We start from the raw sequence: 26,086 nt of genomic DNA, 5'->3' as shown, positions 1-26,086 counted from the left end.
TATACTCTCAAAGCAAATCAAGTGTCCATGACTATTTATCATATCACAACCTGCATAGGTATTCAATATCCGCTACTTTTTTGAAGAGTATGTAAAGTCAATCATTTCGAATCTGGGTGAGAAGGGAGCCACGGTGGCTAGGTGGGTAAGGCGCTGGCTCGCTAGCCTGGAAGTCGGGTGTTCGATCCCTGCATTGGCCGAGAAAGTTCATTTTCCAACGTGGTTTCCCCTTGTCATTGATGCAGGACGGAGGGCCTGACAAGGACAGCTGTCTAGTCCTTCGGATGAGACGAAAAACCGAGGTCCCGTGTAAACATTGGCATGCACGTAAAAAATCCCTTGGCAGTTGGAATTCGATATAAGAGTAGGCGATAGTGCCGCTGCCCGGACGTTAAACCCCATTTCATTTCATTTCCTGGGTGAGAAATTCCGCTCGGTGTATTTCTTCACTGTCAGAAGATACTCCATCTTGCAAAGTGAACATACCTTTTTCTGCGTGCCCAGTTTGCGATTGGTTTCATTGACGCTAGGTATGTTTGCTTATTTCGCTTGGTGTATTTCTTCAGTCAGATTCGAAATGAAACAAGCCAACAGTGAGGCTGAAGTTCCCCGCCGAAATCCCAAAATAAATAGATGACACATATTAATTAATCGCACATTTCTTTTTTTTTCAAAAGTATCAAGCAATCAAACCGATTATCAACTAAGCAGAAAGTGCTTATTATGGAACTTAGTCATGGTATTGTTGTGATAAAACTATACACCAAGTGTCCTCACTCTCACTTAATTAGAACTAAAGTTATCGTGTCCCAAAGCATCAACCAATCAAATTGGTTATCTCTGCTTACCCTAAGCAAAAAATTCGCATCTTCTAACTCCTAACTACATCGAGGCATTCACCTAATAAACACCTACGCCAAGTGTGAACATTCTAGCTCAATTAGGAGAGTTATTGTGTTCCAAAGTCTAGGCCAATCAAATTGATTATCGTTCTGCTTACCTCAAGGTAATGATGCAATGTAACTATACAGTAATTTTCACCACTCTCACTTAATTAGTACTAAAGTTATAGCCTCTTGAGCGCCCACGAGAAGTGATCAAGGGCCTTCAATCTGGCAGTAATAATCGGAAATTGTTAAAAATCAATAGGCTTCTTCGTCTCATGACCTTAAACACAGAGTATAAATTTAAAGTCAATCCGATATTAATTGGTGACATATATAATATCTTAAAGTGTTCAGAGTCTGCAATACTTCAGCATCTCCAATTGTTCGGTACCAGTGGGTGAAGATCTTGAATGATTCAACGAATCTTCAGCGGTTCAGTATCTTCCGTAGTTCAGTATCTTTTAGTGAGCATTATTTGTGACATATATAATATCTTAAATTGTGCAGAGTTTCCAATGATTCGGTAACTATTGTGCACTACCGGTTGCGTATCTTCAATGTTTCAGTATTGCCTGATTGTGTGTTATGTCGCAGAGTATTATTTCATAAACAATTGGCACCACTTTCATTATAGGGTGGGGTTGTTTTTTGTTGTTTTTTTTTTTAGGGGGGGGGGGGGTATTTTATTTTATTTTTTTTTTTTTTTTCACATGTAGGGTCCACTTACAGTCGTTACTTGAATTTCCAAATTCGTCCGCTGGACCTTGTATTTGACATTCGGTTAAGATTGATTGTGCTTGATTTTTATACGCCCACATTTTCATGTGGACGTATATTGTCGTCGCCCCTGTCCAGACCTCCGGACGTCCGACCGTCCAAAATTGTTTGTGGACACTCTACAGGTCACAATTCTTATACTGGAAATAGAAAAGAGAATATTATTCATTGTCAATTAAGAAATAAAGCTAGTAACTTAAATAATCACTTATTCCACCATTTTCTGAGTGAAACAAAAGTGTGCCCTAACTGTAATTCTACAGACGAAGATAATTACCATTACTTTTTCATATGTCCAGCCTACTCTGCCATAAGAACATTTCTCCAAAATAATATACACCAACTTAAACTAAATGTGACAATGGATCTTATTTTATATGGCAACACCGATCTTTCAGATGATAAGAATTCTAACATATTTGTAATAGTGCAAAAATTTATAAAAGATAGCAAGCGGTTTTGAAGTTTTAATTATTAAAACTATGTCTACATTATGTAATACTTTTCTATTTTCATAACCTTAAATGTAATTATAATGTTTATCTAAACATTGCACTCCAAGAAATGTATATATGTTTGTAACTCACTACCTATACATATGTCCACCATTGTTTACTGTAAACATAAGATTAAACTATTTTATATGTTTGGAGAGAACTTATATAGGCCTTTGCCTGTTGTTCAATCCATTTCAGTTTATTGAATAAAATATTGTTTAAACTAATTCTTATCCGATTTTGACGAAACTTGAAATATAGGTTTATCTCCAAAAGACCTCGGTTGCTTTCGATATTGGCATGTATCGGATCGAAACTTCATGGATTATGGCCCCTGATTGTACGAAAAATCACCTTTTTAGCTTGTGAACACTGTAGAGGTCACAATTTTTATCCGATTTTGTTGAAACTTGAAATGTAAGTTTATAACCCAAAGATCTCGGTTCCTTTCGATATTCGCGCACATCAGAACGTAACGTCCTGAATTATGGCCCCCGATTGTACGATAAATCGCGTCTTTAGCTTGTGGACCCTATAGAGATCATAATTTTTATCCGATTTAAAAAACCGTATTATGATATCACCGTTACACCCTAAGGACGGCTGAGTTCGAATTTCGTGAAAATCGGCCCAAAACTGACAGACAAAATGGCCGCCGTTCGTTCTCAAATAGCGTAAAAATATGGTATATCAAGGTTGTGGACCCTATAGAGGTCACAATTTTTATCCGATTTTGTTGAAACTTGAAATGTAAGTTTATAACACAAAGATCTCGGTTCGTGTCGATGCTCATATCGCCCGTCTTCATTAGCCCAGTATAGGAGCAGAACAGTAGGACGTTAAACCCCATTTCATTTCATTTCATTTCTTGCTCATATCGAATTGTAATTTCCTGAATTATGGCCCTTGATTGTAGGAAAAATCACTTTCCTTTTAGCTTGTTCTCTATCCATCTCTCGAAAATGTGGGCGTATCCTGCCTGTCAGCCGCTGGGTTTTTTTTTTATATATTTATAACGTTTTCAGCTTGTGGACCCTATAGAGGTCACAATTTTTATCCGATTTTGTTGAAACTTGAAATGTAAGTTTATAACACAAAGATCTCGATTCCTTTCGATATTTGCTCATATCGAATTGTAATTTCCTGTATTATGGCCCTTGATTGTGGGGAAAATCGCATTTTTAGCTTGTGGACCCTATAGAGGTCACAATTGTTATCCGATTTAAAAAAAACGTTTAAGTATATCACTTACAAAACCAACAAGGGAGCGTAGAGATATCTTGTGTCGAAATATTATATCTATTGATGCCGATCAATTTAGGAAATACCTGCTTAACTCAGAGCTACTTTGCGATCCTCCCCAAACTGCGAATGCGTTAGCTGTCCTATATAATGATACTTTATCTACCCCGTTGGATAAGCATGCACCCACCAGAAAACGTTCAGTAACTATTAGACCTAATACACCATGGTATGATGCTACTATCCAGGAGGCAAAAAGGGTCAGTCGAAGATCTGAGCGTCGGTACCGGAAATCCCGCCTCGAGATCCACAGACAAATGCTTCGAGCTGACTTAACTCTGTTAACAAACACGATCAAGAATGCAAAGCGAAAATACTGTCTCAACAAAGAAGAGCAGAGTGAACGAGATCCATGCTTTCAGCAGTCTTTACTGGGAAAAAAGACGACTGCCAGCTTACCATCTCATGAAACACCAAAGGATCTTGCCGATTCTTTCAACCAGTTCTTTATTGAAAAGATTGATAAAATCAAGAAAGAACTTGGTAGTACTCAAACAGGGGTTGTAAAAGATGTGCCTCCTGAATTCACTGGCGATACTCTTTGTGAGCTAAAAACCTTCACAGAGGATGAGGTTTCTAACATCATTCGATCCTCTAAAGCATCTACATGTTCATCAGATCCTATACCAACTTCAATTGTATTAAAATTCCTTGATGTTCTGCTTCCTGTTATTACCCTACAAGAGTTTACTTTCAGGATCTTTTCCGGAAGTATTTAAAACAGCGATAGTAAAGCCATTACTTAAAAACCCAACATTAGACTCTGAAATTTTTAAAAACCATCGACCCGTTTCAAATTTGTCATTTGTGTCTAAAATTCTTGAAATGGCAGTTAACAGAAGATTAAAAGAGCATCTATTCTACAACGCACTACTGGACGATTTTCAGTCTGCCTATATAGAAAATCATTCCACTGAGACTGCTCTTCTACATGTTGTCAATGTGATCAGATCAGCTATAGATGAGGGTAACTGCTGCTCTCTTGTACTCCTCGACCTATCAGCAGCATTTAACACTATCGATCCAACTGTACTTCTCCGTAAATTGAACATAGAATTCGGTATTGAAAATACAGCTCTCTCGTGGTTTGTCACATATCTCACTGGTCGTTCACAATTTGTGCAGGTCTTAAATACCAATTCTGATCCCATAACACTGACGAATGGTGTTCCCCAAGGTTCGGTCCTGGGACCAGTGCTGTTTACCCTTTACTCTGTGAGTGTAGCAAATATTTTAAATCATCACAATCTCCAATACCATTGTTAAGCGGACGATACACAGATAATCGACAAGTTTAAAGCTCGTGATCATATGGAATCCTTTCAAAGAACAACAAACTGTTGTATTGACATTAAATCTTGGATGACTGACAATACGTTAAAGCTTAACACCGATAAAACAAAAGTCATGCTGTGTGGAACTAGACATGAGCTCAAAGTCATTAATCAAACATCATTAACGATTGCTTATACTTCAATTGAAATTGTTGATTGTGTCAAGGATCTTGGGGTGTATTTGGATTCGGAATTAAGTATGGAAAACCAGGTTAACCAGCTATGCAGATTTTGCTATTTCCACTTACGATCTATACGTCAAATACGCCACTTGATATCGAGAGAAGCTGCCCACGCATTAATCCGCTCTTTAATACTTTCAAGGCTAGATTATTGCAATAGATTACTTTTCGGAATAAATAAGAGCCTTATTTCTAAATTACAACTAGTGCTGCCAGAATTGTGTCTCTTAGCAGAAGAAACTGTCATATCACTCCACACTTAAAAGACCTGCATTGGCTACTAGTCGAGAGCAGGATACAGTTCAAGTTAATGTGTATTACCTTTAAATGTCTACGAGGAGCTGCGCCTATCTACCTATCATCAACCATCTCTCCTTATGCGCCATCCAGATCTTTAAGATCCCAAAATGAACAAAAACTTGCAGTTTCAACTTTCAGGCTTAAATCTTTTGGACACCGATGTTTTGCTCACTGTGCGCCTCAATTGTGGAACTCGTTACCATACAACATTAGGAACTCAAAAAGTCTAGAATGTTTTAAGTCACAGTTAAAGACACATCTATTTCTAACAGCCTATGATTAAAGTATTAAGATACTCAGTTTGATAGTGGAGAGCCAAATATGCGCCATGAGTATTACTTTACTAATGGAATGGGCGCTCAATAAAAACTCACATTATTATTATTATTACCGTTACAACCTAAGGACGGCTGAGTTCGAATTTCGTGAAAATCGGCCCAAAACTGACAAACAAAATGGCCGCCCCTCGTTCTCAAATAGCGTAAAAAATATGGTATATCAAGGTTGTGGACCCTATAGAGGTCACAACTTTTATCCGATTTTTTTAAAACTTGAAATGTAAGTTTATATCCCAAAGATCTCGGTTCCTTTCGATATTTGCGCATATCGAATTGTAATTTCCTGAATTATGGCCCTTGATTGTAGGAAAAATCACTTTCCTCTTAGCTTGTTCTCTATCCATCTCTCGAAAATGTGGGCGTATCCTGCCTGTCAGCCGCTGGTTTTTATATATATTTATTGTGTTGCATTTTAGGCTTCAGCCTCTAGGTGGAAACTCCGATTTTGACTATTATAGTATACGCATTATTTAATCAATTCTGTATTTACAGGTTCGCAAATTGGACTTTTTATTTGCTGAAGCTGTTGCCCAGGGTTATAAACATGTTATAACCGGGGGCGAGGTCCAATCAAATCATTGTAGATCTGTTGCTATAGCTGCACGAGAATTGGGAATGCGGCCACATCTTATACTTCGATCTTGTAGGCCGGTAAGATACACACGATTATAGGCTAATTTTAATTTTAAAATCCTTCGTAACGAAAATCCGAGGTCTTGTGTACAACGTGGTAGTACAAGTACACGTAACGATCGTTTGCAGTTGGAATTCGAAGGAGATTAGGGGAGAGGGGTCTACTGTCAGAGAAAATTCCTTAAATGCGTATACTAAGTTTAAATTTGTCAGTACTTAAAGACCCAATAATATGAGAATAACAATTACGTTTATTTTTAATGTTTTCCCCCTTTCAACATTTGCTAAGAAAAGAAGAAATGTAATCATATTTTAACAATATCATATTTGATAAAATCCCACTCCTCATCATAGGGAGTGAACTTTCAACTAGGGTCGTCGAAGCATTAAATTTTATTTGAAATAACTTTAGACTCGTAAAACCCCACTACTCATCATAGGGCCTAAACGTTAAGCTTTTGTTATTGACGCATGTTATAAATATTGCGACCTTTAAGATACAGATAATTTGTTATATTAATTAGGAAAGAAACCATATAAAGTTTGGAGGAAACATGTTATTGAATGGTTTGTTGGGATGTAAGATATATTTTGTTCAGAAAGAAGCCGGCTTTCCTGTAAAACTAGAACCAAGAATTGACAAACTGAAACAACATATTGAGTAAGCAGAACTATTCTTAAAATTAATCTCTAAGATTTAATGGTTTCAGAGAGTGATACAAACTGGTAGGGGTGCTCTGCCAACTCTACTGTGAGTTGTTTTACATTTAAAAACATGTATAAAACGCCCGAACTCGACCAATGATGTGAGGCTGAGTATAATTATGGGATATTATTTTTATTTATGTTACACGTCGCACTCGACCAGATAAGCAGCTGTGAACTTATAAATGTCCGGGGCGGTGGTGGTGGAGATCATTGATTTAGCTTAAAGCAGGATTTTCTGAATTGGTTCAGGGGGACACGACAGCCTCAAACTGTTTTATAGCGGTAAGAAGAATATTTACTGCGGATTAGTTTGGGTTAGCCTGTGTAAGAAAAACGTCCATTGCTTTCAGGTCAACAACAGGAGAGAAATGCTATGTTATTCCCGTTGGAGGATCGGATGAAGTCGGAGTTTTTGGTTATATCGAAGCTTTTCGGGAAATGATTGATCAGGTAAGACCAATCAAATAAAAAATGATTACAATTTATTTCCATTTATATTTTACACCACATTGTAATCTTACATAGTTTCAATCGCAACTGTTGTTATCAGTAACCGTTATTTGTTCATCAACCAGTCATACTATAACCCTATAATTAAATTTTATTAAAACTGGAAGTGGTGTAATTGGTTCAACATCCTCGCTGGTCTCTGTGTTAAGCAAGCATACAGAATTGGCATAAGTTTACCGCTGTATTTTATTCACGCGTCGTCGTTTGGCAAAACATCTGATCAAAGGGGCTGTTTATTAGGGTATTATTAGCTGCAATATTTTTAGCCGTGATAATTCTTATTCACAGCGACAATTGATACACTATTCGCATCTTCAATAGAAGGCTTGAACTCGCCTTAACTACGTACTTCTTATCAAGCTAAATATTGTAAAACTCGCGGTCGTTGCTTCAGGAACATGCACTATTCGAGACTTTGAGCAAGTAAAATTAGGTTCATTTGCAAATTTGTCAACATATATCATCACAGTTTGCGTGTTAGTAATTATGTTACAAATAGTGAAGAGTGGAACACTGAAATCTTAATCTTATCTTACCGAACAGTTTTTTCTGTATTTTCGAGTGACATGAAATCACGAGATTCTGGTTCGGCGGCCATTGTCTGTCTGTCTGTCTGTCCGTCACACTTTTTGGGACACAATAATTGAGTTAGAATGTTCAAACTTGGTGTAGTTGTTTATAAGGCCAATGCCTTGATGGAGTTTGAAGATGAGCATTTTCTGCTTAGGGTAAGCAGGTATAAGCAATTTGATTGGTTGATGCTTCGGGACACGATAACTTTAGTTCTAATTAAGTGAGAGTGGGGACACTTGGCGTGTAGTGTTATCACATCATTACCTTGACTAAGTTCCATAATAAGCATTTTCTGCTTAGAGTAAGGACAGCGATAAGCAATTTGATTGGTCGAGACTTTGGAACACAATAACTCTCCTTCTAATTGAGTTAGAATGTTCAAACTTGGTGTAGTTGTTTATTAGGCCAATGCCTTGATGGAGTTCGAAGATGAGCATTGTCTGCTTAGGTTAAGCAGAGATAAGCAATTTGATTGGTTGATGCTTTGGGGCCAATAACTTTGGTTTTAATTGAGTGATGAAACCCGAGTATAGGTTCATTATATCATTACCTTGACTAAGTTTGTTGATCAGAATTTTCTGCTTAGGCTAAGGATCGATAAGCAATTTGATTAGTCAAGATTTTGGAACATAACAACTCTGCTTTTAAATGAGGTAGAATGTTTAAACTTGATGTTGATGTTCATTAGGTGAATGTCTTGAATGAGTTCAATGATTAACATTTCGAGCTAAAGCTAAACAGTGCTAAGCAATTTTATTGGTCGATGCTTTAGGACCAGATAACTTTGATTCTATTTGATAGAGAGTGATGAAACTTAGTGTATAGTTGATAATCGGTTTGATTGCTTGATACTTTTGAAAAAAAATAAATGCGATTAATATGTGTCATCTATTTATTTTGGGATTTCTGCAGGGGATATTAGCCTCACTGTTGGCTTGTTTCAATAGTTTTGGGGTCAGTGTAATTTGAAATTAAGGTTGTTTGTAGTCAAATGACTACAAAACTTGCTGAAAGGAAGGCCTTAGGACGGTCCCCTACTGTAGCTGGAGCAAGACGTCTCGTAAATTCACTCATACAGTACGCTGTGACCCAATTCAGGCCACATGGCTAATTATTTAGATCACGTTGTTTGTTTTACAGCTTGCAAGTGACAACTATTTCGTCTAATTCGATGTCTTTGTAGTTGCTGACAGTGTTGGTTTTTTTCTCAACATAAACAGTCCTAAATTATGGGCATAATACATGTATAGTGCATTTTGCCATATAATTCCCCTTGAGAATTGCTGGGCTCGAAGCTGTATACGGCATAGTTCAGCTCTGAACGTAGGTCTCATTCCACTCGACCTCTACGTTCAGGGACTGTCCTATTGAATCCTTGTCGAAAATCTAATCGCTTCCCAGTCAATTTTACTGGGCAACTTTTTACTGCTAACCGGTCGCGTGTCAGTCCCTGTGAACGCCTGAACAATATAAATGAACATCTTAGGGAGAAAATAAGACATTGCTTACCTGGCTAGAGTCAGTATGAGCGACACAACACGCTGTTAAAAAATACGTCTCCGTCTTCTAACCGACTTGGCGGACATCATTGAAAGGGTAACGCACAAATTTAAGAACTCGGCCATATAAGATGAAACGAAATTTAGGTAAGCCTGGTGCGAAAAAATTGGGATTTTTGAAAGAATTTGATTGTAAATTATTGTAATTTAGCTATAGGCAAAGCAATAAATCACTGAAGATTCTCAACTTTTCAAAGATTTCATTTTTTTTCTCCCAGGCTTACCTAAATTTCGTTTCATCTTATATGGCCGAGTTCTTAAATTTGTGAGAGAGAAAATGGGGTTAACGTCCACTCGCCACAAACTAGGTCATTTCGGGAGAAAACCCAGAAGTTGGACAGGCGACCTTACTCCTTGCCACGTACAACTGGGGAATCAAAATCAAGCCAATTGACTCAATGCCAGACCTTATGATACAGCGCGTAGGCCTCTACTTAAAGTAGCCAAGTCTCTAACTCAGTATCATCCAAAGTCTTCGAAATTGAAAACACGAATTATTTGTTAATTTAAATCAACATTGATGTTTTGATCTTACCGGGAACAGATGGGTTTCTGATATCCAATATTTAAGACAAAATAAACATTTTATCATTGGTACTCGAATCGTGTACCATAATGCGTTTCAGCGCTATTTGTAACAACGGACTCGAAGAACGAGGCTTGATATATTTCACAAGTTATGTCAAACGGTGACCTCATATTCTTATCTGGAGAGCATGCACAATAAATACTATCGCTGTAAACTGGAATAACCAGTATTTCGCCGAACATAACTAATTAGAAATTACAGTAAAAACAGAAACGTTTATATACATTCATATTACATTATTATATGCGTTGCGACCCATTTGTGTCAGTTTTTACGTCCCAAATATTAGCGATTTAGCTCCTTAAATGTATATTTCCTGCGAAATGCACATTAGCAATCTGACAAACTTTTTTTTCTATGCAGTAGACCAAAATTACTGCCCCAATAATTGCCAAATGGCGAATATTCTAGTATTATGAAGTTTACAACGCCGTGTACTCTTACGAATTCTATTATTACAGGGTGTGTGTGAAAGATTTGATGATGTGGTTGTAGCAACTTGTGGATTGGGTAACACACTGGCTGGAATAGCTATAGGCAACTATCTTACTGGTTCTCATCTAAGGTAATGTGAAAATATGATTTTAACTCTGAGAGCAATTCAGCGACTTACGTTTCTTTACCTCGTTTTTAGGACACGAAACATACTGTAATGTTTTTATTATCCTTGAGGGAACATGTAATATTAAATTTACCCTGCCAGCCCCCCTCCCCCCTGAAAAAAATCGGCACCCCAAATGGCGTTCGGCGCTCTTTCTATTGGACGCAATACGAAGCCAACGACCAACGTGCCCATATCAGTATGGGCGCCCCATAAAGCCGAGTGACATGGATTGGGTGTCCACGGCGAGATTGACGGGGCGCCAAACCAATGTCGTTACAATTTTATCTGATTTAAAAAACCGTTACACCATAATGACAGTTGAGTTCGATTTCAAGAAAATCGAAACGAAACTGTCCGACAAAACGGCCACTCATTGTACGCACATAGTGTGAAGTATGTAATACCGACAACAACAATTATTGTTATCCGATTTTCGTGAAACTTAAAATATATGTTTATATCCCAAAGATCTGGGGTCTTTTCGAAATTTGCGATTATCAGACCGTTACTTCCTGGATTATGGCTCCTGATTGTACGAAAAATCGCGTTTTAGCATGTGGATCCTCTAGAGGTCATTATTTAATAACCTTGGTGTAAACAGGTCTTGAGCTCGCTTTTCTCAGGATATAGATAACGCAGTCACACTACATTAACTAATTTTGACCAGGGGTTGTACTTTAGTTTTTTTGTCGGCGATATCACTATGGCGGCAGCGGACGCTAAATAAAGTTATTTCACACACACTGGTAAGTTGATACCGCTGATTTATAGGCAGTGTGAGTTCGGAGCAAAACAGTAGGGCGTTAAACCCTATTTCATTTCATTTCATTTATAGGCAGTGTGAAGTTCGCTCAATTTTCGTTTTTCGATATTGGCGAATAACGAAAAACAACTAGCTCGTTTTTCGATACTGGCGAATGTCGAAAAACGAGCTTCGATATTCAAACTTGAATCTAAAAAAAGTAGATTTGATGGATGTATATCTACAGAATGTCTCCAAAACACACTTGATTAAATCAGTTTTGTAAAACGAACTAAAGATATCATAAATGAGGATGCCTGAGCAATGGATTCACATAAAAACTGCTCTTTCTCCTTGTATACTTATTCCATATACCTTACGGTACATGCCCGATCCGCAGGGGCCGAGCCACGCCCATTTCTTGTATTTGATTGTTTGTCGTCTACAGGCCGCATTTCTTAACGTATCATCTTGAAACTTTGCATACTTATTCTTTGTACTCTAAGGAACATCCTTTTCGTTTGGGGTGCATGCCCAACCCTCACGGGTAGAGCCACGTCCATTTTCTTTTTGTGTGTCTGTGTGTCGCTTACAGGCCATAATTATATTAAGTGATCATCTTGAAACTTTACATTATTATTCCTTATACCCTAAGAATGGTCCCTATTGTTTTTGGTGCATGCCCAACCCACAGGGGTAGAGCCACACCCATTTCTTGTATTTGTTTGTTTGTCGTCTACAGGCCGCATTTCTTAACGTATCATCTTGAAACTTTGCATACTTATTCTTTGTACCCTAAGGAACATCCCTATCGTTTATGGTGCATGCCCATCCCCAGGGACAGTGCCACACACATTTTCTCTTTGTGTGTCTGTGTGTCGCCTACAGCCCACAATTCTTAAGCGATCGTCTTGAAAACTTTTTTATACCTATTCCTTATACCCTAAGGCTGACCTCTATCATTTTTGGTGCATGCCCGACCCCCTGGAACAGCGCCACGCCCAATGTTTGTGTTTGCCTACAGGCCGCAGTTGTTAACAGATCCTTTTGAAACTTTGCATACCTATTCCTTATACCCAAAGGATGACACCTATTGTTTTTTGGTGATTGCCCAACCCCCAGGGACAGAGCCATACCCATTTTTTCTTTGTGTCTGTGTATGTTGCTTACACGATTCTTAATGGATCGTCTTTGAACTTGGGATATGTATTCCTTAGAGCCTAAGGACGTAAACTGCATGTCCCGACCCCCAGGTGCAGAGCCACACCCAATTTTCGTGTTTGTCGTTTACAGGCAGCAATTCTGAATGAGTCAGCTTGGTACTTGACATATTTATTCCTTATAGCCTAAGGGCGTCAACTATTGATTTTGGTGAATGCCTCGATCCCCAGGGGCAGAGCCACGCCCACTTTTTGCCTTAAGTGCCCAAAAGCCACAATTCTGAATGGATTATCTTGGTATACTTATATATACTTTAAAGACAGCAACTATTGATGTTGATGCACGACCCCCTGTGCTTGCCCCGACCCCCTGGGGCAGTGTCACACCCACATTTTTGTTAATATTTTGTCTGAAAATTTGGCATAACAAACCCAACGCCTACCCTTCTTTGCCTCTTGTCATATTACAGCCATTTCATATTTCATTCCCTTCATTTTAAAAAGTACCATATCAATCAAAGCAGGAATGTGGACGTATATTGAGCTTTAGCGATGCTCTCGTTTCGATATTCAGACTTGAACCTCAAAAATACAGATTTTAATCATGTATATCTACAGAATGTCTCCAAAACACATTTGATTAAATCAGTGTTCTAAAACGAACTAAAGTTATCATAAATGAGGATTCAAACTTGAATCTCAAAAAAAGTAGATTTAATGGATGTACATCTACAGAATGTCTCCAAAACACACTTGATTAAATCAGTTTTGTAAAAGGAACTAAATATATCGTAAAAGAGGATGCCTTAGCAACGGATTCACATAAAAACTGCTCTTTCTCCTTGTTTTTTGATATTGGCGAATCTCGAAAAACGAGAACGAGCTACTCGTTTTTCGATATTCAAACTTGAATCTCAAAAATACAGATTTTAATCATGTATATCTACAGAATGTCTCCAAAACACATTTGATTAAATAAGTATTCTAAAACGAACAAATGATATCATAAATGAGGATGCCTGAGCAGTGGATTCACATAAAAAAAGCACGTTCTCCTTGTTTTTTTGATGTTGACGAATCTCGAAAAACTGAGCAGTGGATTCACATAAAAAAGCTCTTACTCCTTGTTTTTTGACATTGGCGAATCTCGAAAAACGAGCTACTTGATTCTCAAAAAAGCAGATTTAATGGATGTATATCTACAGAATGTCTCCAAAACACATTTGATTAAATACGTTTTCTAAAACGAACTAAAGATATAAATTAGTGGTAGCTCGTTTTTCGACATTCGCCAATATCGAAAAACGAGCTAGTGGTTTTTCGTTATACGCCAATATCGAAAAACGAAAATCGAGCTAACTTCACACTGCCTGACTGATAAACCTGAGCCTTTTAGTAATGATAAGTTTGTCATTAAATAATATACATAAGTGATCATTATTCTAAACTAATGTTTAGTATGTATATAAAGTGGTTAGACATTATACAGTTGTCATTAATTGACTACTCGTGTAAAAGCGTGACTAATTATAACAGTCATCACTATTGAATACACAAACCTGGACAATAGTGGTGTGTATCATTGAATAGTCACAGTTTTAACACTTTAGTGACATAACACCTATTGAATGACTTCTGCCTGATTACTAGCAATTTTAATGAATTAATAAACACCATGTATATGAAATGACGTCGTAGATATGTTACTGTCGTATATATTCATTTTTGTGGCTTAGTCAATGATATGAACTATATATTGACATTCACGTTTGAGTTTTATGAAGATGTAGATCGTTTTGCATTTACGGGCAGGTGTCATGGTATATGTGTCAGCCGGAGCAGAGATAACATTATTCCTAGTGTAAATGAAGTTCTAACACAACTTGGTTTACATGACGTTGAAGCTGAGAATATTGTCAACATCATAAATGGGTACCATGGTGATGGTTATGGTTTATCAACACCAGAAGAACTAGGTCTGTCTGAGTTCGTTTGCTAAAATCCTTATTCGGTACAGTTTTATACGCCCACAGTTTCATCTGTACGTATGCCGTCGTTCCGACCCGTTCACATGTGCTTATGGTCACCATTATTATCTGATTTTGATGAAACTTAAAATGTAAGTTTTTATCCCAAAGATCTCGGAATATTGCCCCTGATGGTAGAAAGATCGAGTACATAACTTGTAAACCCTCCAGAGGTCGCAATCTAAATTCAATTTTTGTGAAACTTAAAATGTATGTTTATATCAATTATGACCCATACCGTACCGTGACTTCCTGATTGTTAGAAATTCGCCTACATCGATTTTGACATTCGTTCAAGTATATGTTTATTACACAACTATCGCAGATAAGTTCGCTTTTCGTGGTAAATACATCCTAACTTCCCGTTAAAATAGTGAAACTTAAAATATGTGTTCAGGATCAAACGATCTTGGATTGGTTTGATTTTGGTGAGGATCAGACCACAATTTCTTGGGTTATGGTACCCTCACTTTCACACAAATTGTATATGTACACAGTTTTTGAACCCTTCAGTCGCCATAATATTATGTTTATCTCCGAACGATCTCGAGTGGATTTAGGTGAAATTAAACCTAAATGTCAAGGATCAAAGATCTCGGATGAGTTTAATTTTGGTGCGCACCAAACCGTAACTTCTTTGGTTATGGCCCCTGGCTTATGGGTAACTTAGTTTGTGGACATTCTAATGCGATGAATCGGGAATATAATAGCATGAAACCTATCGCTTGTCGTCATTCCAAAACCCAGAAAGCCATCATTACGACACCCATCAAACATTCACTCAATAGGTGTGACCATGATCACCTACAGTATAAAATTGAATACCTCAGGAAAGTCTTCTCTTGTCTGCGATATCACTTCGGTGGAAGCGGACGTAAAATACAACTAACTAACAACAACGAAAGTCTTCTCTTTCCTTTAACCAGTACTCCAAACAGCTAACCAATAACACCATTAACTTCACAATAGCGCGCCAACACTCTACCACTAAGCCCACCCATCACCCATACGCGTCAACATATTCAATGGTAGATCGTCCTACCACATCAGAAGAATCCTGAAACAAGCAGGCATTGACACAAACGTTTCCAGTGGCAGTACCCTAAAACACTTACTCCGAGCTAACGGAAAAATCTACCCAACCATCCGACAACAACCAAAAGGGTGTGTTTACCAAGTTTCGGGCTCGTGTGACCAGTTGTATATAGGTGAACAAAACGCCCAATAAATGCACGAATTAAAGAGCAGCAAACAATACTTCTGCCATAGCCCAAAATAATTTCCATTATTTTATTTATATATATATATATATTTTCTAAATATTTATTTATATTTGTTTATATTTTCTATATATACATTTTTTCATATATTTCATATAGGGGCCTATATTTTGATATATTTTTAATCTTTTGGATATATTTTTTGTTTCTTTTCGGATCATTGTTGGATATACTGTGTGATATTTTTATTGCTTTTAATTAATCCAATAATCTTATGTCTCTTATAACATTACAATCTCCGCCAACCTGTTTGATTATCGATAATTATTAACAGTCTTATTGTATATCAATTTAGTATTATTCCTCCTGTGTACGCCTACCCACAACTGTATCATGTATTTCTATGATATAGATTACTGTGGATAACCCAAGAAGCTAATGAACTGGAGAGGACATGATGTCATTTTATCATTAATTATTGGTTGTGTGGAGTAAATAAAATCTCTTTTAAAAAACAAAAAACGGATCAGATAATACTTTAATATCCCAGAGGAGATTTTTACGTGAAAGGCAACACACAGATATAAATAATAAATTATTAAGTTATAATAAATCATTGAATTTCCATAAAGTTATAGAATATAACAGATTGTAGAATATTGCATTTATTTCAATTATAGACTTAGTGTGATTCCCGCGCTAAATTAATCCTCTGCAAACTATAATATTATGAAAGTGGAATCTTTAATACCAATATCTGTCCGACACCCTATATAACATGACAGCCGCTATCCGTATTTGCCGTGAACCAAATTGATGGGTGTATTCCCACGAAGGCGCAGTTACAGAGCGTGACCAAAATTAATCCTTCCCACGAAGGCGCAGATATGGACTTGTCGGCTTTCGTTTGAAGAGAGGCATGTTGTTATTAGGGCCCAATTAACGGTGTTAAAGATTTTATGAATTTATCTTCACTCTGAATTTTATTCACCAATTGGCAACTAATGATTAAAGTCATCAAATTATCCAAGTATTCAATATGAATCTTAATCACCAATTTGGCATCAAACAGCTGGATCTCCTATTTTAACTTGTTTTCATTATGACAAAGTGAGAAGATGACCCGCACTCTCTTCCCACGACAACGATTTTAAAACCATTTTTAAAACCGTGTTTTAAAGTGATTTTTAGACATACAAGAACTTGTTATTATTTTAAATCTGTTTTAAAGTGACTTTTAGATATACAAGAACTTTTTATTATTTATTGTTTTTACCTAACTTCTATATTTTACTTATTCAGATGTAAATAACTTAATTAAATCAACCTGTCCATAATATCATGCATTATGTATTGGACGTTAAATTTGTAATAAACAACAACAGATAATATTCTACAATGGCAAACGCACAACTTGAATTCAGCTTTGTACCTACAAATCGCGGAGGACGATATCAGTGGAACCACTACAACACAGAGGAGCACAGAACCAGCAACACTCTGGAAGGATGGCATGCAAGAATCATGAAGCTAGTTGGAAAAAGACCATCCGAATGTTTTTGAAATAATAACATTTTTACAACAAGAACAAAATATTAATGAGATTAGAATCGTTCAGTATGCTGGGGGACAGGAACCACCAAGGAAGAGATATGCTCAAATTCAAAACCAGCTTCAGGAATTAAAAGGAAGACACGAGGAAGAGGAATTGACTTTAGTCGAGTATTTAGACAGGGTGTCTTATTTGGCGAAATTAAATTAATTTTTGTTATAGTGTAGTTATGTTTTTATTTCTTATGCCAAAAATGATGCTAAACTGTTGGTAATTAGTTACATTGGGGATTATGAAAGTGTAAATTCTTATCATAACAATCTATAACACCATTGCTTTTAATCCATTTTAATCCCTAGGAGCTGGATTCCCACGAAGGCGTCGAAAACGACCTCGTTTAACCCGTTACGGTCAATAACTGCGCCTTCGTTGGAATAAACCAATTGATGGGCCAGTTTTTAATCCGACTGAATCCAAGCCGGGAGATTATGTAGCGTTGGTATTTTGATTTTGCTGGCTCAATTAAATGTCAAATAATTATTTTGAGTACATATTGGGGTGAATTCAGCCATGAGAGATGTAATATATCTAATCGCGCATAGATACTGCCAGGATGCTGTGTATTGTTTTCCTGCATAAAAATATACTAAGCAGCAAAAGAAACGTCAGGTTGGTATGTTTTTCTGAATAGACGCATTGCATAAAACTTGCCAAATGTTTTTATTGTATATTTGTGACCACACCTCCAACTTTAGCTGAGCAATAAGGCTCCTTCCCAAACACAGAATTGAACCCAGGAAATGTTCTCAAAAACGCAACCTGACTTCTGAGATGGTAATGTGTTCGCCATGATTTTCATGTAACTCATGCTGCAGGTGGACCGAAGAAATATAATTTTTTAGGGGAAAAATCCTTTTGCCTGCTAGTCAATAAAATAAAAGGTCCAAAATCACATGCTTCTACCTTGTTATATAGGGTGTCGCATAGATTGGTGAAATTGAATCATTTTTGGACTATGGCGGGATTTAAGGGCCAAAACTAAATGTATGTTGAAAGTGTTATTATACCTAAGATGCAAAATACATATGTCGTTATACTTATAATGATGAATACATAATACCGTTAAAGTAAAAGTCAAATGTCAAATTACAAATATTTTTTGGAAAAAATTCACTAATGTTGTTTGTAACATTAGAGGATTTTTTCCAAAAAACATTTGTAATTTGACATTTGACTTTTACTTTAACAGTATTATGTATTCATCATTATAAGTATAACGACATGTGTATTTTGCATCTTAGGTATAATAACACTTTCAAACAAAACAAACAAACCAATATTAATTTGGTAATAAAAGGGCAGCCATATTTAATTTCGAGAATTCTTGATGGTAGAAATTCAAAATGGCCGACAAAATGAAATCTAAAATGGTGGAATTTTATGTGTAGGCAATTGGCCTGTTATTAACATACACTGGTTACCTCCAATAAAACATCAATGCATTTCCGCAGTTTTGTATTGTTTCTGAATATCCCCTACCTTTTTGAAAAGTATAATATTACCATATTTGGCAGTCATTTTGAAAGAAATGCCCGCCACCAAATGAAAAATAGATTTTTTTAATCAATGTTTGTCAAATTCGATTTTTCGACACATTTCGCTTGCATAACCACTGTGTGTTTAAGGAATTTAAAAAGAAATTATTTATCCCCCACCACTGAAAGACACTGATTACGAGATATCGCTCTCCAATAATTCCTTGGAAACGCCAAATTGAATTATGTTAATCGTGTCATTCTTCCGTGGCCGATTTTGAGTATGGTTTTGTCTGACATATTTATCATTGAACCAAACTGCAGTGGTTTCTTTTGCAATTTGTTCAGGATACATTGTAGCCCGTAAAACGTTATACCAAGAAAAAAATAAAACATTCTGTTAAGTAAAGCTATATGACGCAAATACGTCATAGTTTTTATGGCGTCATAGTTGCCTGTACTGTCTCTATATTGAAGTCAGAATAATAGCCGTATAAAGTTGCGACAACTGTGAAGCCAGAAATTTCATATGACGTCATGAAAATATGACGTCAAGTGTACAAAGACGCCATCTTGGGTCCCAAATGATTGTACCCAGTATATTAGAGAGTCTGGCGAACTGACGTCATGGACGCCATTTTGTTACCCATTCTTACGTTGCAGATAGAGCCACAGTGTACAGCGTGTGCCCGATTTATATGATTTATATCTGCGCAAATCTAATTTCATGTTTACTCAAGTGTAGGGGTGGACAATAATTGCAATAAATCAATTAATCGCAATATGTAAATTTATGACAATATTTATTTTTTATTTTTTTAACATTAAAAATACCGCAATAATTCAATAATAATATATCGTTTGACTATAGGTTTAATCGAAAGTAGGCCTATCGAATAATAATTACCTCTGAAATTAGAAACTAATTTGTTATTTAATTTTTATCGTATGTTATTATCCCGCGCCGAAGGAAGTAAGGAAGAGATAATGAAACGGGCTTTGTCCATCACAATTTCTTTTCCGGAACATATCACAAGATATCTTTCTAAAACTTTATTTGTAAACACATCAACCTGTTATAGTAGTTGTGCATTTTGCTAATTAGAAATCTTTCGGATTTAATCATAATCTGTGTGTTTCCGTGGAGACAGGGGGTTGGGTGGTCGAGTGAACTAACATGTGCGCTTTAGATCATAAGGTCTGTTATTGAATCAAGTGGCGATGTTTCGATCTAAAGATTCTACGTGACAAGGACGTAGGGTCGCCTGCCCAACCTCGTGAGTTTTCTCTTTGCCCTCCAGTTTTCTTCCATTGCTAAAGTCCCCTACGCACAAGCGAATTATTGAAGGTATACCATACGTTAGTTCTCTCTCTCTCTCTCTCTCAATGGAAACAAATCTGAGGTAGTTTTGATATACATTTTTTATTTAGAAGCATAAATAAATGTTTAAGCCTATTAATCAAAATTGCAGGAAATCGAAATTCAAAGTTCGACTCCCCACAAAAACCAGAAAAAGAATAATAATAATCTTATAATAAAAACAGGTTTTCAGACTGAACGGCTTAATCTGAATGTTCTGACAGTTCTGCATAAGATATAGTCAGAAGAGGCGGGATACCGAAAAACATCTAGGCCTACACTGTGTGGCTCAAACTCATAACAAATTGTTGAAAATTCACTCCTCGATGGAGATATCAAACATAATCCCTTATAAAAAAAAATTAAAAACAAAATGACCATATCGATGAAGTTTAAATCCAAAAACATCAACTGACTAAGTTAGGCCTATAGATATTAATTAGTTTAGGCCTACACTATGTGTAAAACTCATAAGTGTTATTCCAAAGTACACAAAAATTTTCGAAAAAGAATATATCTATTATAATCTATACAAATTAACCAAAACTGCAACACTTTATGCCATACAGACGAAATTTAAATAGAAAAATTTAAATACACTAGGCCTATATTTGGGCCTAAAATGTGACTGTCATTCTCAAGTAAATATCAAATCTTCGAAAATTCATTCATCAAAACATAATAACCAATGACGTGAATATGTCATTAGGTTCAGAATTTCTTCCAACTACAATAACAATCTTGAAATCGTTAAAAAAAAACGAACGACAGGACCAAAATCACGTACCGTAAGTCAAGAAGGAATTTTTACCAGGCTTCCAGCCACTAGCCTACGTTTTACTTTCACTTCCCACAGTCGACGCCTTTCTGCATTTTTGGCAACCTCTGCATATGAATGCCATCCTTTGCGTGGCATTTTACGCTCACACAACATACCATTTATGTCATTTAAAACACGTCAAATTATAGGCTACTATATGCAGACGATTATTTTTAGGTGGGTAACATAATGACGTCCACATGTCACGTGACTAACCAATCATTGTCTTGACACGGGTTGGCCAGACTCTCTATGTATAAGGCTCTGATTGTACCTACTCACTATCTATTTATATGCCCTATTATACTGTTGGCTGTCCCGCCAGGGATGTGGATAGATATTCATAGATTCCCGCTAAAAATATTCTATAGAAGATAAAACATACATTTTTTAAACGAAAAGTATAGCTAAACATACTATTATTATTATACAACAAAAAGAGCACAGTATTATTGTTATACACGTCCCAAAATATAAACTAAGCTCCTTTAAAGCTCGCTCATTTAGTGTTGGAACTCGCTACCTGAAAATCTTCGATCCAGTCCATCATTAGACTCCTTTAAATCCAGATTGAGAACATACTTATTTGAAAAATATTTGCAAGAGTGATTATGTGTTTTTTGTAGCGCTATGAGCACGACTATATGTGGAATTAGCGCGATATAAATGGACTTATTATTATTATATTAATATAGTCTAATTCATAAGAAAATTAAATAAAGATACACCAGATAAATGCGCTATTAAATATATTTAACTTGCATACGCTTTTAAAAGTCAAATTTTTCATGCAGACGGGTAAATTGAAACACAAAATTAAAATCGCCTCGAGTATGTCCCTGTTTCTCACAACACCAACGTTTATTGGCTTTTTGTTCAATCTATAAAAGCCTACATTCCTACAAGATGTTTTGTTCAGTCATGTAGAGTGCATTCATCTGAACAAATCTGAATAGGCTAAATGGAACAGTAGAACAAGTTCACTTTTGTGTTAACAAATACGTAAGACTATATGAAATAAGATATTTTTTATGATAATATTATGATGATATTTATGATAATTCTATGATAATATTATGATGATATTTATGATAATTCTATGATAATATTATGATTCAACCGAAAAGTTCTATATATGCAACATCATATCTACATTCAAGTTATATATGCAACATAGGTAATTCATATCTACATTCAAGTTAAATCAACTGTATCTATTCATTTCAAGTCTTACGTGAAGCTGAATAAACTATATGATTTATTGTCATTAAAACATCTATGGGTGGTTAACAGTGTGTACCTATGGCATCTAGATATTTGAAGCGCAACAACTATATATTCATTTACGAGAAACCATGTCATTTCGGGATGAACATATCGTAAAATTCATATTCATTTGACGATCGACCTCCTATTTACAAAACTATGGTTTATCCCAACTACAGGGTAAACATGGTTTAGACACTCTATCTGAACTACAGGGTACATCATGTTTTAGAGACTATATGGTGGATCATGGTATACAGATCAATCTGAACTACAGAGTCCATCGAACTACAGGGTACATCATGGTTTAGAGACTATTCGAACTACAGGATACATGATTGTTTAGAGGAACTACAGGATGCGTCATGGTATAGAGAGTCTATCATGGTTTAGATATCCTCGCTCTGTCCCTGGCCGATAGTTACCACGGGTCCATTTCTGCCTGTTATTCATTTCACGACAGGCTCATGAGATTGCCACAGTAGTAAAGTTTTTCACAAGCAAGAGCCACTAGGGGACCGACGGTCCCTGAACTTGGCCTCACTATATTGGGGCTCCGGTGGGGTTCGCTCCTTGCTTTTATAAAACTGATTGTAAAATGAATTTTCTGTAATTTGTCCTGATGTTTCTAGTTTACACACATATTTGATGTGTGACAATGCTATCTGACATTAGGCTTTGAACCCAGTATTGAATTCAGTAACGCTAAAGACGTTTTACAAGCAATACCCACAAGGAAAGCATCGCCATTTTGATTTACATCGACGTGGTTTCTCTCTACCCCTACATCTGCAAGTAGGGTAGTTTCCCATAAAGGAACCCACGACCGTCACAGTCACACAGCCCGATCAAGACCAGTGGCAGCAGTACGAAGGACTGATCCAATGTTCGGTGTTCTCTTTTCGACATGCAACAAGGAGAGATCGCCGAATACCAGACTTGTGACCACACCAACGTACAACGAGTCTGGGTCGGCACGTTTGTCAATTGGAACTGAAGAAAGTGGTGGCACTGGGATACCGCGTATTAAAGGTGTACGAGGTCTGTCACTGGAAGGAATTCAGCACCTACGATCGCGAGGCCAAACTGTTTACCGGTTACATCATTCACTACCCGAAGAAGATGGAAAGCAGTGGTTATCCCGACACCTGTCACACATGAGAGGACAAGACCCGCTTCGTGAACGACGGGTACGACACCGAATGTATTCATCGGGATCCCGCTACGATAAAACCCAACAAAGGTATGCGGGCTTTCAGTAAACCACAGCTCAACACGGCCTGGGGAAAATTCGGACAGAGAGACAACCTTCCTAATACCGAATACATTACGGACGGGACCCAGGTCGTACAAGACGTGCAGTTAGTCAACGATAACATGGTGGTGGTGGAAACGCTGAAGAAAGAAGAACATGCTTCGCCCTGCCCCATCGTCAGCGTGGTCATTGCGGCCTTTGTCACCGCTCAGACTCGCTTGAAACTCTATTCCGTCTTCGAAAAGTTGGGGGAACGTGTGTGTTATTCTGACACCGACAATGATATCTACAAATACCAGTCCACCTCATAGAATCTCCGGAAGGTTCCAGTTTGGGCCAGTGGAAGAACTAGCTGCCCGAGGAAACGTCGCCATTCGGGAATTTGTTAGTGGAGGGCCGAAGAACCTCAGATTGTGACGACGTGAAGGTGTGATTCCCAGTCGACGAATGTATCAGGGTCCCGCCAGAATTCATTTCTTACCTCTGAAGTACAGTCGACAAAATTCAATTGGTCTCTATATAAGGAACGGAACTGGAAAAGCCGTGCCATTTCTCGACGGTAGGGTGATGGTCTAACTTCATTTCCACCGACGATGATTCGAGTGTACAAAAGCGGGTTGTTAAGGCAAGAACGGGGAAATTGTGGACGAATACGACGTGAACTTTCCCCAGCAACAGGCCATCGCACCCTACCTGGATTTGATGAAAAGGGTGGTCGTCTTAAACACCAGAGAAGATCTAGACCCCCCCCCCTTTCAACAATGGGTACACCTAGTATTGTTTCGATTTGACCCAAAGCGGCATGTAACCTTTCTTTTTAACTCAAATTCGGTGTGGCCTGACAAATCACCTCAGTCTTAATCTGTTTGCCGAATACGACTATGTCTTGGAAATCGACGCCAGTCGCCAGGTCATTGCTGATTGATGGGGCTCTCTCCAACCAACAGGTGACATGAGCTTTAGAAAAACATCTACCCTCTAGCGTTTTCGGGAGCGTGTGCGCCCGAACTCCTACCCTAAAGCCTACGTCATCAATACTAACGACGAAGACCAACGGGGCAGACACTAGACCGTGTTTGTGTGCGAAGGACCAGATCACGTTACCTTCTTCGATTCCTACGACTGCCACCCCTGATGTCTACGGAGAAGCCGGGCGAGATCTACAGTTCCACTTCCAACCCCATTGGATTCAAAGACGTGTATCGTATGAACGATATACTCGTCGAACAATGGACTATAGGGATCATTTTCCCGACATGCAAGCGGAACAGAAGAAGGAACAAGGATGTCGATGCTTTTTCGCTGCTCTGTAAATTCGTTTAATTTTTGTATTCTTATATATATTCAGATATAACGCCTGTGTATATAATGTAGATCGTAAGGCCTTTACACTCTAGCACACAGGGCTTACTTAACACGTACACTGTTATCTATAAGTATATGTGTTTTACCCCAGTTATGTGGGCTACTTGGTCCCTCTGGGGTCTTACGGGTTCTTCCTACAAGGAGCAGGTGGCAGTTGGTATTCCAAGGTGAGCAGACCATAAAGCACTTCAATGATTGATGTTTATTTTGTAGATTATATACGTTATGTGTGCAGTGAAACTGGAATCGTATTGGACCCTGTTTACACGGGGAAAACAACCCTAGGACTGGTTCAAGTATTAAATAAGACTCCTGAAATTTTTAAAGGAAAAAGAATTTTATTTATGCATACAGGTTAGTATGTGAATCAACGAGTGAATGAGACCTGTCTGTTCTCCGTCCATTTCTTGGAAAATGCTTGGTTACCGCTTGTTTACTTATTATTATTTCTACTGGGGTCTATTAAATATTCTATTGTATATTATGTGCCTACCGTTTATCTTGTAATATGGGCATGCACGATTAGATGTCAATTGAGCACCGACTTGTATTTATGACCCATTTGTATTTAATTTCAGGTGGAATATTTATAGTAACTGACGGAAGATTAACCGATATGTTAAACAGTTCAGAACCAGTTTTACAGCAGTTAGTTGCCTGGCCTAATGAAGATGATTTACCCTCTGATATATCTTAAAACAATACAATATTGTATATATTGAATTTTTAGTCTGTTGCTTGTTACATAATAATCATATCGATTGTATGGTCGTCCAATTTTCTCCTTTTATATGTTGCTCCATAGCTACATTTATACTGAGAGCAAACGCGACCACGAAGAAGAATGCAACCACTGAACGCCGCGACTTTCCGCGCACATCATCGTTCGTACAGAAAGCGCCAATATGCGCCAAAATTCTGCAATGAAACTTGCGCATTGAGAATAAGACCATATATGCCTTTTTACCCGCGCACCCTGATTGGCTGATCA

The 26,086-nt window shown here is 37.4% G+C and overlaps 1 protein-coding gene across 4 annotated transcripts in view; it reads left to right on the top strand.

Moving 5' to 3' along the window:
- The window catches only part of LOC126831436 (uncharacterized), a 31,476-nt gene extending 5,619 nt beyond the window's left edge, over positions 1 to 25,857 (top strand). Inside the window, exons 3-9 of one of the 4 annotated variants that reach the window (XM_050561930.2) lie at positions 6,110 to 6,268; positions 6,775 to 6,911; positions 7,309 to 7,408; positions 10,651 to 10,754; positions 14,508 to 14,671; positions 25,309 to 25,449; positions 25,674 to 25,833. In XM_050561930.2, coding sequence (XP_050417887.1) covers positions 6,110 to 6,268; positions 6,775 to 6,911; positions 7,309 to 7,408; positions 10,651 to 10,754; positions 14,508 to 14,671; positions 25,309 to 25,449; positions 25,674 to 25,792 — 924 coding nt within the window. In that variant the 3' untranslated portion in view covers positions 25,793 to 25,833. Of the gene's footprint in view, positions 1 to 6,109; positions 6,269 to 6,774; positions 6,912 to 7,308; positions 7,409 to 10,650; positions 10,755 to 14,507; positions 14,672 to 25,308; positions 25,450 to 25,673 lie in introns of those variants that run through there. The other 3 variants (XM_050561933.2, XM_050561952.2, XM_050561942.2) reach the window with 3 other exon arrangements.
- Positions 25,858 to 26,086: the final 229 nt, after the last annotated feature.

Source organism: Patella vulgata, chromosome 1, assembly GCF_932274485.2.
Source record: "Patella vulgata chromosome 1, xgPatVulg1.2, whole genome shotgun sequence".
Taxonomy (NCBI): domain Eukaryota; kingdom Metazoa; phylum Mollusca; class Gastropoda; family Patellidae; genus Patella; species Patella vulgata.
This window is presented reverse-complemented; position numbering and strand designations above follow the sequence as displayed.